This window comes from Candida parapsilosis, contig 005807 (assembly GCF_000182765.1).
Source record: "Candida parapsilosis strain CDC317 annotated contig 005807".
Lineage (NCBI taxonomy): Eukaryota > Fungi > Ascomycota > Pichiomycetes > Serinales > Debaryomycetaceae > Lodderomyces > Lodderomyces parapsilosis.
In genome coordinates this window covers 1,007,450-1,025,296 of record NW_023503280.1, presented here as the reverse complement: position 1 = coordinate 1,025,296, position 17,847 = coordinate 1,007,450, and the positions used below count along the sequence as shown (strand labels likewise).

Below are 17,847 nucleotides of genomic sequence, written 5' to 3'. Positions count from 1 at the left end.
AGCAAGAGGAGGATGTACTGTCGAATAATACGTCGAGTAGGTTATATGTGTCAAAATGGGGAGAAAAAAAAAAAAGAATTGCAGATTCAAAGTCATGTGATAAAGTTTTTGCAATATCAAACATGGTGATAGTGAAACACCCATGAATATTGTTGACCGAGCAAAGATTAGTATATCGACGTGTCATGAGATTACCCCTCTCAGATCATGCATTTATATTTGATTCAGTGAGCCTAAGGTATTCGAAGTGCGTAACGAACTCTTTGCGTATGAAAATAACGTATAAGAATAGATATATTTCATTAAGCTAATATTTAATAGTACTTTTTCGATCAACTGCAGTGATTACTCAAGCAATGTATAGTACCATCAAAGGCGTGTTTTGGGTGCAAAAATGGTGGCCATAGAGTGCTTTCAGCACGCGTCATCTCTAGCTTTGTTCAAGAAGGAAAATTGATGTATTCCTTATACACACTATTAATCCAATCTCATTTGCACATCTACAAGACACGGTTCACCCAAGAATTCAGCAAAAAAGGGACATGGTACTCCAAATAAGAAGATACCCAATTGGAGCCCCATCAGCAGAGGAGCCAAGGAAAGATGTTGTACCATTGACGTGCGAACAGATTACACGAGATTTGAAAGCACCACTTGTGAAGCCATCAACTCACATTAATACAACACTCACGACCGGTAGTGTGCAGACCTTCAAAGGAGCTCTTACTATCACAAGATGAGAAGTTTAGCGACGATGTTGTTGGACAAAGTTCTGAAACGGTTAAAGAGTCTACTTATGCACCTCTTGCTCCAGAGAGGCTAATGCTGGCTAACAATGCAACCAGTCCAACATCTGCTGAACAAAGAGGTAAAGTGTCAATTGAAAATTCATCGCCAGAGGAACCAGCTAAGAAAGTCGTGGATGCCTAGGCTAGCAATATCGTGGACGTTGGTGAAACTGCAACAACGAGTTTTGTATCGCATGCCGTACAACCCTCATCCAAGCAGATCATTGTGGAAATAATTGAAACACTTCCCCGTACTTCACTGAATGACATGCTTATGGTTCCATGTACGCGAGATATTGATATTTCATTGCGAAAGACAATTCCACTTGACCCCCCTCTTGAAATTGTCTCTGGGCAAACACCAAAAGCTTCAGCAAAAGAGGCATTATCCACCAATGCAAAGGAGCAAGAGTCCCTCACAAACTTCATGAAACGTTACCAGATTAGGTAATAATTGAATTGCTTCCTGTAGAGGTCAATAGAAAGTTATCTATGATCATCGATGACAACCCTGAATCACAAAATATCGAGATGCCAATAAGAAAGCGTACAGGATCAATATGCATAGACCAAGATGACCTTGTGCAAGGTATGAATAGAAAAATGTTGAAACATGAAGAAGATGTCGAGCATTGGCGACAAAGAGTCATACACAGTGAGGAATTATTTCAACTTGCTTCAAAATTGTTTTATAAGGCGTTGAAGAGAGGTGGCTACGCGTTAAAAGAGGAAGAGTATGATAGAACGAAGGAGAGCTTTTCACTAAATCTTATTCGTCGTGCGCCCAGACATTGAAAAGCACTAGAGCCAACACATATGTTTTAATGGAAGTCACATCAGTCAACATGAAGCTCACCATACACAATAGTTGTTATAACCGATACAATTGAAACAATTGACCACGTTTTGGTGTCCACTTGGTCTATACATCGGGGGTTAATACTTAGAGCCGTTCAATAGATGAAATTAATAAAAAACTTCGAATAAGCCACTGTGTCAATTGTATTACGTCATAGCAAAAACTTTTTGTTGCGTAGAATTTATTAGAAGGACAGAGAGAAAGGGAGGGAGTATGTACAAACCGCTCACACCTCCTACTCGCTGTGTGCAACTTGAATATCTATGCTCCATCGAAAGGAGAGTCTTGCAAACCTGAGTCTAATCACCACAGAATATTGTAGATCTCGTAAACATGCATTGCCAAGAATTTTGACTCCGGAGTTTTATGGTTATTCTTTTTATCTCCAGTCATATTGACCCCTTTGACAAAAAAAAAAAGAAAAACCCCACGGATAATACAGCAACCGATAATCATAATAGCCCACAATGCTTTATATTGATCAACATTCCTTTGCGAGTACAAAGATAGACTCATAGTAATGCGAAAGTGAAAGTGAAGGATTAAACATGTGCTACATACGCATTACGCATATGATGCATGTAAAGAGGGACACAAATAGACCTCTTTTAAACTTATAGCAATCAATGTTCTTTCGTATTCTATAAACCTGCACCATATAAATAGGTGATCAATTCCATGAAAAAAGAAAAAGATAACCCCCGCCGATGTTTAAACCTAATCGATTCACTTCCCTTTATCCACGATTCGTTAGACATTTCACCAAATATCCACCCACAATGGTTTTAAGTAAACACATTGACGCTTATGATCTCGAGTATGAGTTATTGAGAGACTCACATAAAGTGAAATTGACATCGGATGAATTCAATGATGAGTACAATTCATCCAAATTGGTTCCAAGATACGTTATTCCTGAAAAATCAGCTAGTGAAGGTGACATTTACAAGTACTTGAATCAGGAATTGGCGTTGGATGGTATCCCCACTTTAAACTTGGCTTCGTTTGTAAACACTTATGTTGATGAACATCAAAAGAAATTGGCGGTTGAGAACTTGACCAAGAACTTAGCCGATAATGATGAGTATCCTTCTTTGATTGATATTCAAAACAGATGTGTTACCATGTTGAGTAACTTGTGGCATGCTCCTCACAAGACTGACCCAAAGACCGGTGCCAAGATTGTCAACTCCTTGGGAACTGCAACCACAGGATCTTCAGAAGCAATCATGTTGGCCGGATTGGCTTTGAAAAAGAGATGGCAAGAAAAGAGGAGGGCTGAAGGTAAATCCACCGAAAAGCCAAATATTTTGATGGCTACTTGTGCCCAAGTTGCGTTGGAGAAATTTGCTGTTTATTTCGATGTTGAAAATAGATTGATTCCAATCAACCCCGAGTCTGGTCATTTGATTGATACCACCAAGATCAAAGAAAATGTAGATGAAAATACCATTGGTATTTTTGTGATTATGGGATCTACATTCACTGGTGCTTTTGAACCAGTTGTTGAAATTTCCAAGATTTTGGATGAAGTGGAAAAGGAAAAAGGATTGAATATTAGGATCCACGTTGATGGTGCTAGTGGTGGATTTGTCGCTCCATTTGCTTTCCCTCATTTGAAGTGGGATTTTGCTGTTGATCGTGTTGATTCGATAAATACCTCGGGTCATAAGTTTGGGATGACTTCTGTTGGATTGGGTTGGGTTATATGGAAAGATGAAAGTTTGTTACCTAAGGAGTTACGTTTTAGTCTTGATTACTTGGGTGGTGTTGAAGAAACATTTGGTTTGAATTTTTCAAGACCAGGATTCCCAGTGATTTTGCAATACTACAATTTCTTGTCATTTGGTAAAGAAGGGTATACCAAGATTTTTGATGGCTGTTTATCCAATGCTCGTTTGCTTTCCAATTACTTGGACAAGAGTACTTATTTTGATGTGGTTTCAGTTATTCATAAATCAGCCACTCCCGAGGAGCAAAAGAAGCTCTACACTAGAGAAGTCAAGCACTTGCCATCATTGACTGTTAACGAATCATTCCAACCAGGTTTACCTGTTGTTGCTTTCAGATTCTCCAAGGAAGTTAGAGACAAGTATCCTGAAATTCCTCAAGAGTTATTTTCGACTTTGTTGCGTAAACGTGGATTCATTGTCCCTAATTATCACTTGCCACCAGATGAAACCAATGTTGAGATTTTACGAGTTGTTGTTCGTAATTCTCTTAGTTTGGCGCTTTTGGAGAAATTGATTGAAGATTGTACTGATATTATTGAATTGTTGGTTAAATCAGCTGAATCTGTTAGAGAAATCTTGTCAAACAAAGAAGAAGCTTCAGAACACAATACGTCAACTATTCATGACTTGTTGTTGAGTATTGCTTCCGGTGGTCTTCAACCAATTAGACAAAAGCAACATGAAAGAGATGGCCATAAAGCTGGTGTTGCTAAGAAGTCGTACCGTGGAACGTGTTAGTAAAGAGGTGTATAGTAGAATAAATACTTGGAGATTGTAGAGATACGATTTTGCAGGATATGGTGTAAAAGACTAGTTGTTACAGATGTGTATAGGATTTACACAATCTCTGAGCAAAACAATCATCTAATGTATATTTATGAAACATATCCATGTTACAATCTCCACAGCGAACGGCACAATAGTAAACCTCTAAATTCTAATTCACACTCAAGAACGGGACCTACAGGATGCACATAGTTTTACGTTAGAAATTCAAGGCAGTCGGCTGTTCTTTAACAGGGTGATCACTAAGTAAGTCAGAAAACAGCTATATATATCCAAGATGGACCGACTGTATAGCTTCTTCAAATGCATTGGGGATGCTTGTTAGCTTCAGCTGCTACCACAAAGAAAGAAGCGCAATGCGCAAAATGCTGCATGAAACTTTCATCAACCACTGATTGAAAGCGTCGCGAGCTTGACACTCAAATGGAAATTGCCTACGTTGTTTTCTGCAGTGACAACTCTCTACCTGTACTTGCTAACCAGTAACAAAGAGTTTTCAAAGGACCTTTTCGAATAGGCCACTATGATCCTGTGGCACATTAGAGAAGAGTAAAGAATAAAAAAAAAAAAGTTTCTTAGGTTGCGCAAAACAAATCCAATTAATTTTTTAATCGTCTGCATAATCCATCATACAACATTCTACTCCGAGACTGGTGTTTTTGGTAATATTCTTTATGCTGGGGTAAAAGCGAGGTCCGAGCTTATGTCTACATACTATATTGCCTTGCATTCTTTGAGTAGTTTCGGAGTTTTAATTGAGATATACCAATAATGTGTTTAGTATAATTTTTTATGATTGCTATTCTAATTTATTCAATTTTGATTTTGTGTAACTCAATCATCTCACTCCTTCGACTTCTGTGAATTGTTTAAAAAGGAGTGATCATCCCACTCTTTAAAAATCAGAAAAAAACATGAAGCATTCGAGTACATTTCAAATTGATTCATAGCTACAACGCTTCTTTAATCATGGCTGAAACTGATCAACAACAATTAAACACTTACAAGGCAGTGTCAATCATTACTTTGATTCTTTCCATTTATGGAGGATTAAAATATTCCGGAGTTCCAGAAAATTATTTATCTCATACTCCATACTCTGGCAGTAACATCTTGTTGATCATCTACTGGGGGGTATTGTATCTTTGGCAAATCTTGTACACGGTACAAACATTTTTCCCTGATGAATATCGTTTGCTGATTGTTCAATTGGTTGGATGGCATTTCCCCATTTTCAATGTATTGCATTATGTTTGGGCCGAATTGTTTACTTCAGGACATTACTTTTGGAGTGAAGTAATTGTCATTGTCAATTTGTTCAATATCTTGGGATTGTACTTCAGTCACAAGACTTTTACATTGAGACCAGTTGGCAATTGGTTATTGATTCATGCTCCATTGGTTGCTTTGCCATTCTCATGGTTGTTGTATGTACTTTTCTGGAATGGAGCTGTTTGGTTACACATTCACAAGACTTGGGGTAGAATTGTTGCCAATGTCTTTATTTGGGATTTCTTGTTGGTTCCAGGATTGTTTTTGTTGATTTTTAATGATTGGGCTATTGGGTTTAGCTCCTCCTATCTCATGTTTGCCTTGGCTTTTGGACAATTGGCAACTAAAGTCTTTGCTTTGCAATGGATCTTTGCTTTTGTTATTGCTGGTATTTTGGTGGTTTGGAGTGCTGGATCAATGATTATTGGTGGGGTAAGACAAGCAAGTGGAGAATCGGCTCCTTTATTGGTTGTTGAAGAAGAAAGAGTTGGTGGTAACTAAAGAGAACCCGAGAAAGAGGTCGGGAGTTTAAAAAAAACTATGCTGTTTTTGTTTTGGAATGGATCTATTGTTTTGATTTGAAATTTTGTATATGACGAGATGAAAAATACACCAGACCTGTCATTCAGAAGAGTTTTGTAGAACCTACTTACTAAACCGAACTATACACTATGAAGCAAGCAATAAAGTTCTCTTACTTTTGACGAGTCGCTAGGACGATTTATTTTGAATCCTCTTCTTCAGCCTGCTGAGAAGCTTGCATTTAAAACCCTAGGTGTCAGGACTTAATGTAACCAGTCCAAAAATTGCATTTTACCTCTTTGCGATGGCATCATGCCGTTTCCCATTAGATGTGGTTGCGTCCAGTTTAATCTTTTTAATCATTTCTTGTTTCATCAAATTAGGATGCTTATTAGTCACAATCAGATTATAGTAGTTTATATGTTTATGATGAGCTAGTGATGCTATGGTATCATTGTAGGTCGTTGTGAGAAACTCATCACGAGTAGTGTCTGCATTGCCAATCCCTGGGTATTTTTGTTTCAAAAGAGCATATTGATTTTTTTCACGTATCTTATCTGCCATGGCGAACCGGGATGGGGAAGTTTGAAAATATATGTGCTGTGTAAGGCATCCAGTTTTGGGATGGGGGACTTTTGTTTTGACTTGACTGGCTGGTAGCGACGTGATTCGTAAAAAGCCAACTATGGTGCCCAAAGCAACAAATTGGAGGTTAATTACGGGTCAAAGCAATAAAAATGACCCGCTGTGACTGAGCTGACTAGGCTGACGAGCTCAAACGCGTTTAAGCGATGTCATTCTACAAAGAGCGTTGCAAAAAAAATATAAAGTAAAAATTTGTATTTATCTACAACCCATTTACATACTAAGTTACTTGCAAATCTGAGTATGTGTTAAGAAGATATTCGATTTGTGGAAGGTTCCACTAGATTAAACATGTTGCGAGACATGGAAAAGTTGTCGAGTTTTCGACCAATTGATGACTTCTCCTGACACTTCTTTACCCCTCCTTCTAACTCTTTTTTTCAATTTCCCAAGAAGAAGGATAAAGTTTTAGATGTTGCATCAAATCTAAATGAATACCCTTGAAGGCGTGTGTATGTATGTGCAGCTTCTTCGGCATTTCTATAAATTTCCAGGCAGTTTTTGTAACTTTTTTCAAAGGGAATGGAGGGGTATACATCACAACATATTTTGTGCACATGCTATTGATTTGACAAAAGACACGCACAAATGTACCTACTCACTGCGGAAAGGGATGTCTCAAACCGCGAGTGGGACTATACATTGCCTATGTAACTCCTTGCAAATCCTCTTTTGTTTGTTAATGCATTACAAATTTAAAGGTGTTGGCGAATAAGCTTTTTCTGTTGTTGTTGTACTATTGAGAGATGTAATAGTTAAAAACTGTTTGTGTGTAAAATTACAAAGATGGTCCAATGGAAGTAGGAGCTTGCTGTTGTTGCAATTCCATCATGAAGGTATGTCATAGACTCACTAGATTGATCAGTAATTGCAAGGCATATCAACAAACAGCTGAATTATATTGTCCAGCGCTTTTAGTTGTGTTTATCTGCGAGTATAGATTTCAGTTGAGCCAATAACTAGGGGGAGTTAACCAGTAACCAATCAGCTCCAGAAGTATGGCTCTAAAGTTTCCTTTGTGTCCGATGGTTTGGATTGTCATTAGTTTTTAAACTTCGTCTCCACTTTGTTTACCGAAAATAGACTTAATACGAATGTACGATACAAACAATTATACAAACGCTGACAACAAAAGAGTGTAGGACTTTATAAAAAGGGAAAGCCTAATTAGAAATGTTATTATATATAATCTATCTTATATATGTTAATATAACTATGGTTTTAAGGTTACTAGTATATTCAATACCAATATTGTATTATCATTGTAAATAAATTAGTAGACAAAACAAAGACAAAGAGACAAAAAAAAATTATTCAGTTTACGGAGTCTCTCTCTCTTGATAGACCCATCATCTTCCTTTACCGTATTTGATATTCATCTTATTCAAACTATTCAGTACTCACAGACACATCCACCTACTACTGCTTCTACTATCGCTGCACAAAAGTATCCACGTACCTGAAAGTTACAATTTTGGTCTTCATTTGATCATCTCCTATAGCGTTTTACAGTAGTTTGACCTACTGGTATCAAAAAAGCTACTGATATTCCATGAACCAAATTCATTCGCCAACGACAGACAACAAGGAAGCACAAGAGAAACAACAACAACGACAAGAACAACAACCCCACCACCTGCCGCCACTGTCGTCATCTGCCAACAAGATGGCCACAATTCCCCCTCCAGCCATTGCTTCTGTAACATCTTCTTCCTCGGCTAATGATTCACCATCAATACACGATCTAATACAAGATGACGACAACGCATCGATGGATATCTTCAAAATGTATCAACACAAGAGCTATCTACCCCATAATCAAAGGATTTCCAATTTAGCTTGGAGAATACAAAATAGGAAAATACTCGTCAATAATGGTAATAGCACCAAATCAAACATTGGTAGTAAAGAAGGCAGTGGTAAAGTCACTACTAATGCAGGTGTATCCAAACCGATGGTTAGAAGAGATTCAGGGTCCAAGAACAACAATTTAACGAAAAGTGGGGTTTCAACTACCACGGCTCCTTCGTCAAACATCCTCAACAGTATAAATAAATCGACTAAAATTAAGCAAGAGTCAAGTAATGAGCCAAGTTTGGATGATTTTGATTATGTGGCTCATATTCGAAGAATAAGTCAAGAAGAATCCAAAGTGGACTTAATCAATGCAAGAGCTACAATCACTGTCAATGATGGTAAAAATGAGAGTATGGAAGACGAACAATCAAGCAACTACTTATCCACCTATATCAATAACCTTGAGTCCAATTTGAAAAATAGCTCCCTTATGCAACCACCAACTGGTGCTACAAGTACAACTACCACGTCGATAAGTCAAATGTCACCTGCCAACATGCAACACAGTAGGTCAATATCGGGTATTTTTGCTCCATTTGCGACAAAGCCTACAACATCTTCATCTTCTCCTCTAGTAACAACACCAGGTCCACTCCAACATTCAGCAAACCCTAATAAAGCCACTGCTGCTGCAACTGCTACTACTGCTTCTACCACTACTCATTCATCTCCAAGTTCTTCCTCAGCAATGTCAATCAGTGGCAGAAGTAATGGTTTACTCAATAACGGACGTAAAAAGATTTTACAGTGCACCAATTGTGAAACCAGGACTACTCCATTGTGGAGAAAATCTAATAATGGGGATTTATTGTGTAATGCATGTGGATTATTCTACAAATTACATGGTACTTTGAGACCATTGAGGAATAATGACAACAACAAAAACAACAACAATAATAATAGCAATAGCACCAATAACAGCTATTCTGCTGGAGATGTGAGCAAGCTCAAAATGAGAAATAGTGATGACAAAATCATAGGCAACACTAATATCAATTTACTTTCGTCAGAGTACACAATTGGAAGTAGTGGTGGTATTACGGGTGTGGGCAAGAGTGCAATTCATGATGGAGGTGAATACAATACCGGCGGGTTTGTCGGATCATCATCAGCACCAGTTTCAAGCCATTTTTCATATTCACAATCTCAACCAAAATCTCATCCACAACCACATCCTCAACCTCAACATCATCTTCATCATCACCACCATCTTCATCACCATCAACTCGATCCAACTAGCGAACCACAAAGTGGTGACTTGAACGCCAACATGGATCTTGATTCACAATTTAATTTTAATGGCAATCACAAACAAGAAGATAATGCCGATGCCAATGTCGACGCCAATGGATCATTTACCACTCATCAGATTGATAAATTGCTCAATTTGAATTTGTTCCAAACTGACTTCACATCGGATGGCAATACTAATGAATTGTTATTTCAACAACAATCATCATTCCATATGAACAACAACAACAACAACAAGAACAACAACCACCAACATCAACATCATGATGAGTTTGATCTATTGGATCCTAATGGACTACCTCCATCTTCAATCTCAGTAAATGATGAGTCGTTGGGGAGAGGAGGTGATGGCAACGACGGTGGTAATGATATGATTGCCCATGATGATGATGATGATTTGACATTTACAGGAAAATCCGGTGCTCAAGCTACCACCAACGATAATGCTCATCATCCTAGTCAATTCACGGGGAATAATACTACACCACAAGAAATTGATAATTGGAACTGGCTACAATTTTAATGCTGCTACTTTTCGAGTGTTTCTGAGATGTATAGATAAAGCTTTGCTTCTTTTAATAATATTTTTGATGAACTCTGAGTACCTACTTTTGGTAGACTCTTCCTCTTTAATTTAGATGATTTGACCTGGTGTAGTAGGATTTTCAAGTGGAGTCGGAGTTTCGAGTGTTACACAAGATCCTTGTTGTGTTTGACCAACCTTTGTTTTCTTTTTTTGTGTCATTTGTGACCTGTAACGATTTTTCACAGCCAAAATAATTGACTTCTTAAAAGATTAAATTAAATTCACCTTTGAAGGGAGGTAATGGTATAATAATGGAGAAGCGGTAGTTGCATTGGAGTCCAAAGTTTGGAGGGGAGCTTTGACTTGTTTGTGTGTTTGCGTGTAAAGCGTTGTTTACAGGAGCAATTATTGGGTGGCAATCCTATCAACATATAGTAGTTGCTCGCGTTTAGTTGATGTGTGTCTTAGCTGTTTGCTGCTTTTCTGTGGGGGCGGGGATGTAGTTGTGTGGCAAAAGCTGATTAGAGTGTTCTTGCAAGAAACCTTTGAAAGGGGGAAGTGAGAGTGTGTCTATATACATTTCTTTTCCAAGCTTTCTCCACAGTATATAAATAAAAACCACACATCCTTCTCCCCCCCCCCTTTTTCCACAACCTTTCTTCCCTTATAAATACCTAAAATTGTTTTCAAAAGTACACCAGGTGACCCCCATATATCAACAATGGCTAGTCAAAGTGTTCCCATGGACGAATTAAAACATGATTTGCAAGTTGAGCCTGATCATGGTGGGACTTGTAATGAAAATATTACTGATATGGATGTGGTTGTTGAAGCTGAATTAAAAATAAATGGGGACATCGATGTCACAAGAGATGATGAAGGGGTAATGGAACCTAATGGTGATGGTGCGCAAGATACTGTTGAAACTGAAGGTGCTGTTGTTGATGCTGATAAAGAGAATGATGTTCCTGATGTTACTGAGTCCAATGGGTTCAAGTCCAATGGCGAAGTTGTTAAAATATCGACTAATACACCAACTCAATCAGATTCATTGACTAAAAAACAGGGCAAGACTAAACGTCGCTCAAGCTCATCATCGTCTTCAAAACACAAGAGATCCAAACCAAAGTCAGCTACAGCAACAACTACAATGACAGTGTCCGAATCGACTAAACCTTTATTGTTTGGTCTTGCGTCTTACAATCAACATCAAATAAGGGATCCAATTGTGGCATTTGAAACATCACTCGAATCAACTAGGGATTGGATCACTTGGTTACGTTTAGAATTGATTGAAATTGTGTTTGATTCAACCTGGGACAAACCGGTTGAAGATGAAACAGCAATGTTGCAACAAAATTACTACTCGTGGAGTCAAGTGATTGGTGAATTTATTTTGATTGGGTTTACGTTGTCTGACTATGCGTTTAGGTTTACAGTGGTTTTACTTGTTTCGGTTGTTAAATTGTATTTGCACTTGATGCGTGGATTGGTTGGTACGGGGTTGAAAAAGATTGGGCTTGCTAGGGGTTCTGTTGCGCTGAAATGAGGAGGAAGAGAAAAGGGATTTAGGCTACATCTGTATAGCTCCAAGAGTAAAAAATGGGTATCGTGCAACGAATGTCATTATGAAAATCACTGTATCTCTAAACATTAACTAAACACCAGACCCGTTTTTCATCTTTACTCATAAAACAACACTTGTTTACCTTTACCATCTTTGAAATTTGATAATCCTTGCAACAACACTTTAGATATTTCCTCTTTACTGCCTTGCTTATAACGCAACTTGTTATAAGGAACATCTTGAATCTTACCGGTCTTGTACAATTCAATCAAATGCTTGATGGTGTCAACTTTACCTTGAGGATCAGCAACAGTATTGGCAGTCAACCAGTACCTTCTCGTAACCAAATCTTTGGCAAATTGTTCTCTAGCACTGTACCTAATCTCTGCACCTCCCAAGAACCCATAACTAACCAACTGTCCCTTGGTTGACAAGCTCTTTACCAAATTAGCCACGGTTGAGTCACAAGATCCATTAAGAGCTAAACGGACATTGGCTCCATTGGTGTATTTCGTGATATCGAAGTTTTCATCATTAAACTCCAGGTGAGAAATGACATGTTCTGCACCATATTTTTTTAATTCATCAATCTCCTGTTGTGGTTTACCATCACGAACTACAGAAATAGTTTTGACATCATATAGTTTGGCAATTTGTGAAACGTACCTCGAGACTTGAGAAGTACCCAGATTTTGAATAACATAATCACCTTTTTGCCAATCAGAAATATAGTTGTTTAACAATTGATAAGCAGTTGCTGGGTTGATGGATATAGTTGCTGCTTGATCCACTGACAAGCCATTGACAATAATCAAATTGTCGGCATCGGCAATGGCATAACTTCTCCAAGTACCAAATGAAGGTAGCTTGGGAATAACCAAATCTCCCTCTTTGAGTTGTGAGGCATTGGATCCTGATCCTGCCTTGACTACTTTATAAACACCTTCATTACCACCAACATGTAAAGGTCCATTTGGTTCAGTACCCAATTGAATTTCAGGACTTTCATTATATCCACCACGAAGTTGCATTAAATCGGCTGGGTTCAATGGTGTTGCCAATGCTTTAATTACAACTTGATCCGGTTTGATTTCATCGGGGTTGATTTTGAAATTGGTGGTGCCCAATAATTTGGGGATATCAGAGCCATATTCGGTATAAGTGACCGCACTTCCTTCAATTGTCATCGTGAGCTGAAAAGGATTGTTGAGATAGGAACTGACTGATTTTTTGGTAACTTTGAAAGGATGATGTTGCTTATATATGCGGAGAATTGGGTAGCAACTCTGCAATTGGATTTGTAATATGAAGAAAATGTGGTTCAAGGTAGCGCATTCCGGCTAACGGATAATTAAGTCTATTGTGCTAATATGCTATATCCGTGGATACTTTGATCTTGCAGCCCTCTTCAAAGAAAACCTCTCTCATTGGGAGTTCATTGAACCTTGAATACGTGTAGTGAATCATTGCAAGTCGAGAATTTTTTTTCCAACGTGATGTCACCTTTAAATGGTTTGAAATTGACATTAGGCGCTTATATTCGATTCCCAGAGATGAAGAAATTCCAATGTTAAAAAGCCACTTTCACGTTCTGCAGGCTACTGCCAAAATGGGCTTAGCCTTTATGATGTGCGAGGGATGGCTAAGGAGTGCACAGTAGAAATTTCACTGGCCACTTTCATTGTGTAATACGTTTGAGACCTTAATTGCATTTTATATTGCCGTTGATCGTTGCGTCAGAGAGTGTGGCTATGTAGGACAGAGAGAGTACAAAGGATCTTGAGTTCTTTGTGAAATTATCCCTCGTGGGAAAAAGGGCGGGAGAGAGACAACAAACAGACAAGGGGGGGGGAGCAATAATAGCATTGTCTCCATCTAGGCTGTGTAACAAATGGACTTGTAACACCTACTATGCATACCACGTTTCAGTGCCTTGTTGATTCAATTCATTCTTTTGAAAGCCACTATACAGGGTCCACGATCGCTTTAGATAAACTCCTCATAGATTTTTGTATTTCACCCCTCTTTTCTGGGTTTTTGGGTTCCTAAGTTCCTGGGCTTTGTTTGAATCGTGTGTAGCGTTTCAAAAACTTCGTAAATTGTGGTTACGTTTGTGTTATATTTACTTTCAGTAAATATGTTTGTTTACAATTAGTCCTAATTGGGAAATATGATTGCATAAACAACCTATCCTTGTTTCATTGAATCTATACAACCCAACATCGACAACAACAACAACAAACGTACGAGCCGAAGGTAAATACCTCATACTTTATTCAAGGAGGTTTTTCTTCTTCAGTAATGGAAACAATAAGTCAAGATACATGTAAAATTTTATCTTTATGCTGGCTCTCGAAATTTGTTCGTATGATCTTTTAAACTTACATTTTACTTAGACCAAAATTTTCTTCCTCGTTTAACTTACCTTTATAGTTTGATCATCATCGATATCACATTTTCCCTAGTGTCAACACAACTATTCATTGCTACATTGCAACCACACTCAAGCACAACTTGTCCTTTTGTTCCCTTCCTGTTTGTTATTTATATTTTTCTGTTGGGGGTGGGTTTATTTTTAGTCACAGAAGGAAAACAAAACCTTAAACTACAATAAACGATTTTTTTCAATAAAAGCACATCACTTCAAATTCATTTCATTTGCTGAGCTATATATATCGCAACCTGTTGAATATAACCACATCCTCATTCAAATAAACAACCTAACATTGAAAAATGGGGTTGTTCGGTTTGAAAGTAGGTAGTAATCGTCATAGTCACGCCCACGACCAGCAGCAGCCTCAGCATCAGCACCAGAATCAGCTTCCGGGTCTGGGCTCATACCCCCTCCATCGTCCATTGCATCCTCAACAGCATCTACCACCTCCAGGCATAAATCATTTGCATAAAAGATCTGAAACTACAAACTCGTATACTGAAAGTGACTTTCTGTCAACTGGATCTTCATCGTCATATACTTCAACTGAGTCAATTGGATATCATCTGCATCCTCAACATACTAAACCTTCATCATCACCCAGACCGATGAAGAAGGTTCCTCTTGCATTGAGACCTAATTTGGATATGTTAGTGGGAGCAGGACAATCTAGGGGTGACAATTTTGAAACATTGCACAATGGCCCTCAAAGTGACCACGGAATTTCATCTCAACCGCCACAAACTCTACAACAACAAGCGGCTCATAGTGCTCCAGCACGTCAAATGAAAAGAGAAGATGTCGCTCGTGGTGTGGCTGTGAACCAAAAACAAGAGCAACCTCAACAAGCTCAAACTATCGTCCCTCCCAAACAGCGTTCTACACCACGCAAGCCTTTGCCTCAAGCTCAAACACCAGACAAGCTTTCTTATGCCAATTCGCAACCAGTATTAACTCCTAAAAGTTCAACTCCCCAAGACATCGATTTGAACATTACACCTACATTTGGCACTTCAGCAAATGTCAGTCAGCAATCATTGCCGAGAAGTCAACCTGGTGGACAAGTTAATAATGTGAATACACCGAGAAGATCTTCTGGTCAAGAGAACGCCCCACAAGTGTTGCAGCAAGACATCTCACAGTATTATAACCAAGGATTATACTTTAAACATCAGCAGTCACGTGTAAACCCCGTTGCGCTGGAGACAACGAAGGAAGTAGATGATGCACAAGGCGAAGATGATGAGCTTTCTGAAGATGATGATTCGGAAACAACCAGCACTGGCTCTTTTCAACCTACACAACATCCTTATTACGAGCAATGGAAACGGTACTACCAAGCTCTTGCCTTACAACAGCAGCAGCATCAACAACAGCAACAACAAAGGAACTCAGTGTACTTTCAACAAAACGACCCACAGTTTGCATCTCAATACAATCAAATGATGCCATACGGGTATCCTCAGATGCCACCGCAGTTTCCAAACAATGGCATGAACTACATGATGCAACAACAACATCAGCAGTACCCACAGTTTAATCAGGAAATGCAATCACAGGTATTTCCAAACTCGCAACTGCAACAGTCTCTTGTGAGTAAACAGAGGAGAAGAAGTTCACAGACTCCACATTCTCAATCATTGCAAAATTTGAAACAACAACAGGATACAACTATGCCAGGTACATTCCATGAGTCTAATTTATCCCATTTAAATCAACAACCACACGATTATTTACAAGCATACCAACGCACCATGAATGTGGCTTCTGACAATGTGATTGAAACCGATGAACTTGTTCGGAATTCACGCAAATCCACAATCAAATCCGCTAGGTCAATTTCTGAGCCCCAACATGCATTCAAGAAACCAGGTAGTGGGAATAGAATAGCCTCATTAGAATCAAACTTTAAGCCACAGACTTACAATGTCTATAGTGACAGTGATGAAGAAGTCGAGGAGCCATCAGTTAATGTTAACGATTATAGTGAACAAGATTCAAATTTCAACCAACAAATGTCAAATTTGGTCTTGAGTGTAGATAAAGATGAATCTTCTGGATCAAGACAAATTTCCGATTATACAAAGTACTTATTCGACGATGATGATGACGATGAAAGTGCAGAAAAAGGAAACGACCAAAAAGATGAAGCACAAGAGGAACCTAATGAGACTATTATTGCCGATAGAGCACCATCACCAGTCGTCAATCACACGCCAATGGAATTGAACAGAAAAGACACCACTTCATCAGAAGATTCTTACAACTCGATTCAAAAGGAGGAAAATTTCCAGGTGGCGCCATATCCATCATCCACAACTTCCAAACTGTCACCAACTACTCCTCTGAAGCAAAAGAAGGGAAAGAAAGCACAGGTGCAACAAGATGGCTCACCCTCTACACTTTCACCACAACAGTCAGAATTGACCCAAATGCCACATCCCTGGCAACTGCAAACGAATTTCGACATGGGAAACAACATGTCTATGTCTGATTTGAATATGATGCCACAGACTAATCCAATTATGTCGATGCAAATGCCAATGAATGTACCCCAGCACATGATGATGCCGTACAACAATATGAATATGATGGCAATGAATATGGGTATGGGTACGGGCATGGGAATGGGCATGGGTATGAATCCAATGATGTATCAAAACGGAGCAGGATATCCAGCCATGAATCGTCATAGTATGATGATGATGATGCCACAAGACTCGAGACGTCAATCAATGATGATGTATGACCATATGCCATATGCTAATAAACGTAATAGCATGCCTGTGGGGTGGCATGGCAAGCAACATTCTCAACCAAAATTGGATGCGGAGACTCGAAAAAGAATCAAGGAGTTTAGGAAATTGCGTGGTAATATTGCTTCAGGGAACAAGACAATGGAGTACCGGTTACTTTGGACAAAAATGTTGATTACAGCCACGAATTTCAAATTGTACAACTACATCAATCTTAAAGGTGATTTTATTCCTCAGCAATCGCAACCACAACAAATTGAAAATAACAAAGCGGCATTCATTAAAGCTTCAGTGACGCATATCACGAAAATCATCACTGAAATTGAATCAGGTAACGATGAAATCAAAACCAGTTTAAAATGTAAAGCATATTTCATTTATGCGTGCTTGTTGAAAAATGATTTCGTTGAATCATACGAACAAGATTTTGGCATAGACAAAAATGTGCCCTCAGCAATCAAGTATTTCAACAAGGTGCTTGATTTGAATCGTCGTGATCCAAGAGTTTTGTACAAAATGGGTGAGATTTATGAGTACGATATAAGTGATGAAGATATGAGTAACATGGTTCATGCAAATGGTGGGATTGATGAAGTTACTAATGCTATTGATAAGGCAATTGAATATTACACCAATTCAGCTCAGTACGGGTATGAACGTGCCGAGGCTAAATTGGCCAAATTTGGCATTACTATAGAATCGATATAGATTGAGGTTGACTTTTTCAGTTTTAATTAAACAAATTCATATAGATGATTGGATAATTCTTGTGTAGTGCTTCGTAGGTTTGGTTAGGTTGCATTTTGATTTTTGTGTCTATCGGCGATTTGTCTCGATGCGGCACTTTCTAT

At 38.5% G+C, this 17,847-nt stretch overlaps 7 protein-coding genes across 7 annotated transcripts; 5 read left to right on the top strand and 2 right to left on the bottom strand. All coding sequences in view use genetic code 12, as the record gives it.

Moving 5' to 3' along the window:
• Positions 1–2,426: 2,426 nt before the first annotated feature.
• Positions 2,427–4,118, top strand: GAD1 (glutamate decarboxylase; the record flags this gene model as incomplete). The annotated part of the gene is made up of 1 exon (XM_036808338.1): positions 2,427–4,118. The coding sequence occupies one exon, from the start codon at positions 2,427–2,429 to the stop codon at positions 4,116–4,118; it is 1,692 nt and encodes a 563-aa protein (XP_036665084.1).
• Positions 4,119–5,135: 1,017 nt separating this feature from the next.
• On the top strand, positions 5,136–5,939 carry CPAR2_804590 (uncharacterized protein; the record flags this gene model as incomplete). Its single annotated transcript, XM_036808337.1, has 1 exon — positions 5,136–5,939. The coding sequence occupies one exon, from the start codon at positions 5,136–5,138 to the stop codon at positions 5,937–5,939; it is 804 nt and encodes a 267-aa protein (XP_036665083.1).
• A 312-nt stretch (positions 5,940–6,251) lies between these two features.
• Positions 6,252–6,524, bottom strand: CPAR2_804585 (U2 snRNP complex subunit YSF3; the record flags this gene model as incomplete). Its single annotated transcript, XM_036808336.1, has 1 exon — positions 6,252–6,524. One exon carries the CDS (start codon positions 6,522–6,524, stop codon positions 6,252–6,254), a length of 273 nt encoding a protein of 90 aa, XP_036665082.1.
• A 1,633-nt stretch (positions 6,525–8,157) lies between these two features.
• Positions 8,158–10,236, top strand: CPAR2_804580 (uncharacterized protein; the record flags this gene model as incomplete). Its single annotated transcript, XM_036808334.1, has 1 exon — positions 8,158–10,236. One exon carries the CDS (start codon positions 8,158–8,160, stop codon positions 10,234–10,236), a length of 2,079 nt encoding a protein of 692 aa, XP_036665081.1.
• A 724-nt stretch (positions 10,237–10,960) lies between these two features.
• On the top strand, positions 10,961–11,788 carry CPAR2_804570 (uncharacterized protein; the record flags this gene model as incomplete). Its single annotated transcript, XM_036808333.1, has 1 exon — positions 10,961–11,788. One exon carries the CDS (start codon positions 10,961–10,963, stop codon positions 11,786–11,788), a length of 828 nt encoding a protein of 275 aa, XP_036665080.1.
• A 134-nt stretch (positions 11,789–11,922) lies between these two features.
• On the bottom strand, positions 11,923–12,993 carry MRF1 (Mrf1p; the record flags this gene model as incomplete). Its single annotated transcript, XM_036808332.1, has 1 exon — positions 11,923–12,993. The coding sequence occupies one exon, from the start codon at positions 12,991–12,993 to the stop codon at positions 11,923–11,925; it is 1,071 nt and encodes a 356-aa protein (XP_036665079.1).
• A 1,546-nt stretch (positions 12,994–14,539) lies between these two features.
• On the top strand, positions 14,540–17,704 carry CPAR2_804550 (uncharacterized protein; the record flags this gene model as incomplete). The annotated part of the gene is made up of 1 exon (XM_036808331.1): positions 14,540–17,704. One exon carries the CDS (start codon positions 14,540–14,542, stop codon positions 17,702–17,704), a length of 3,165 nt encoding a protein of 1,054 aa, XP_036665078.1.
• Between the last annotated feature and the right edge of the window lie 143 nt (positions 17,705–17,847).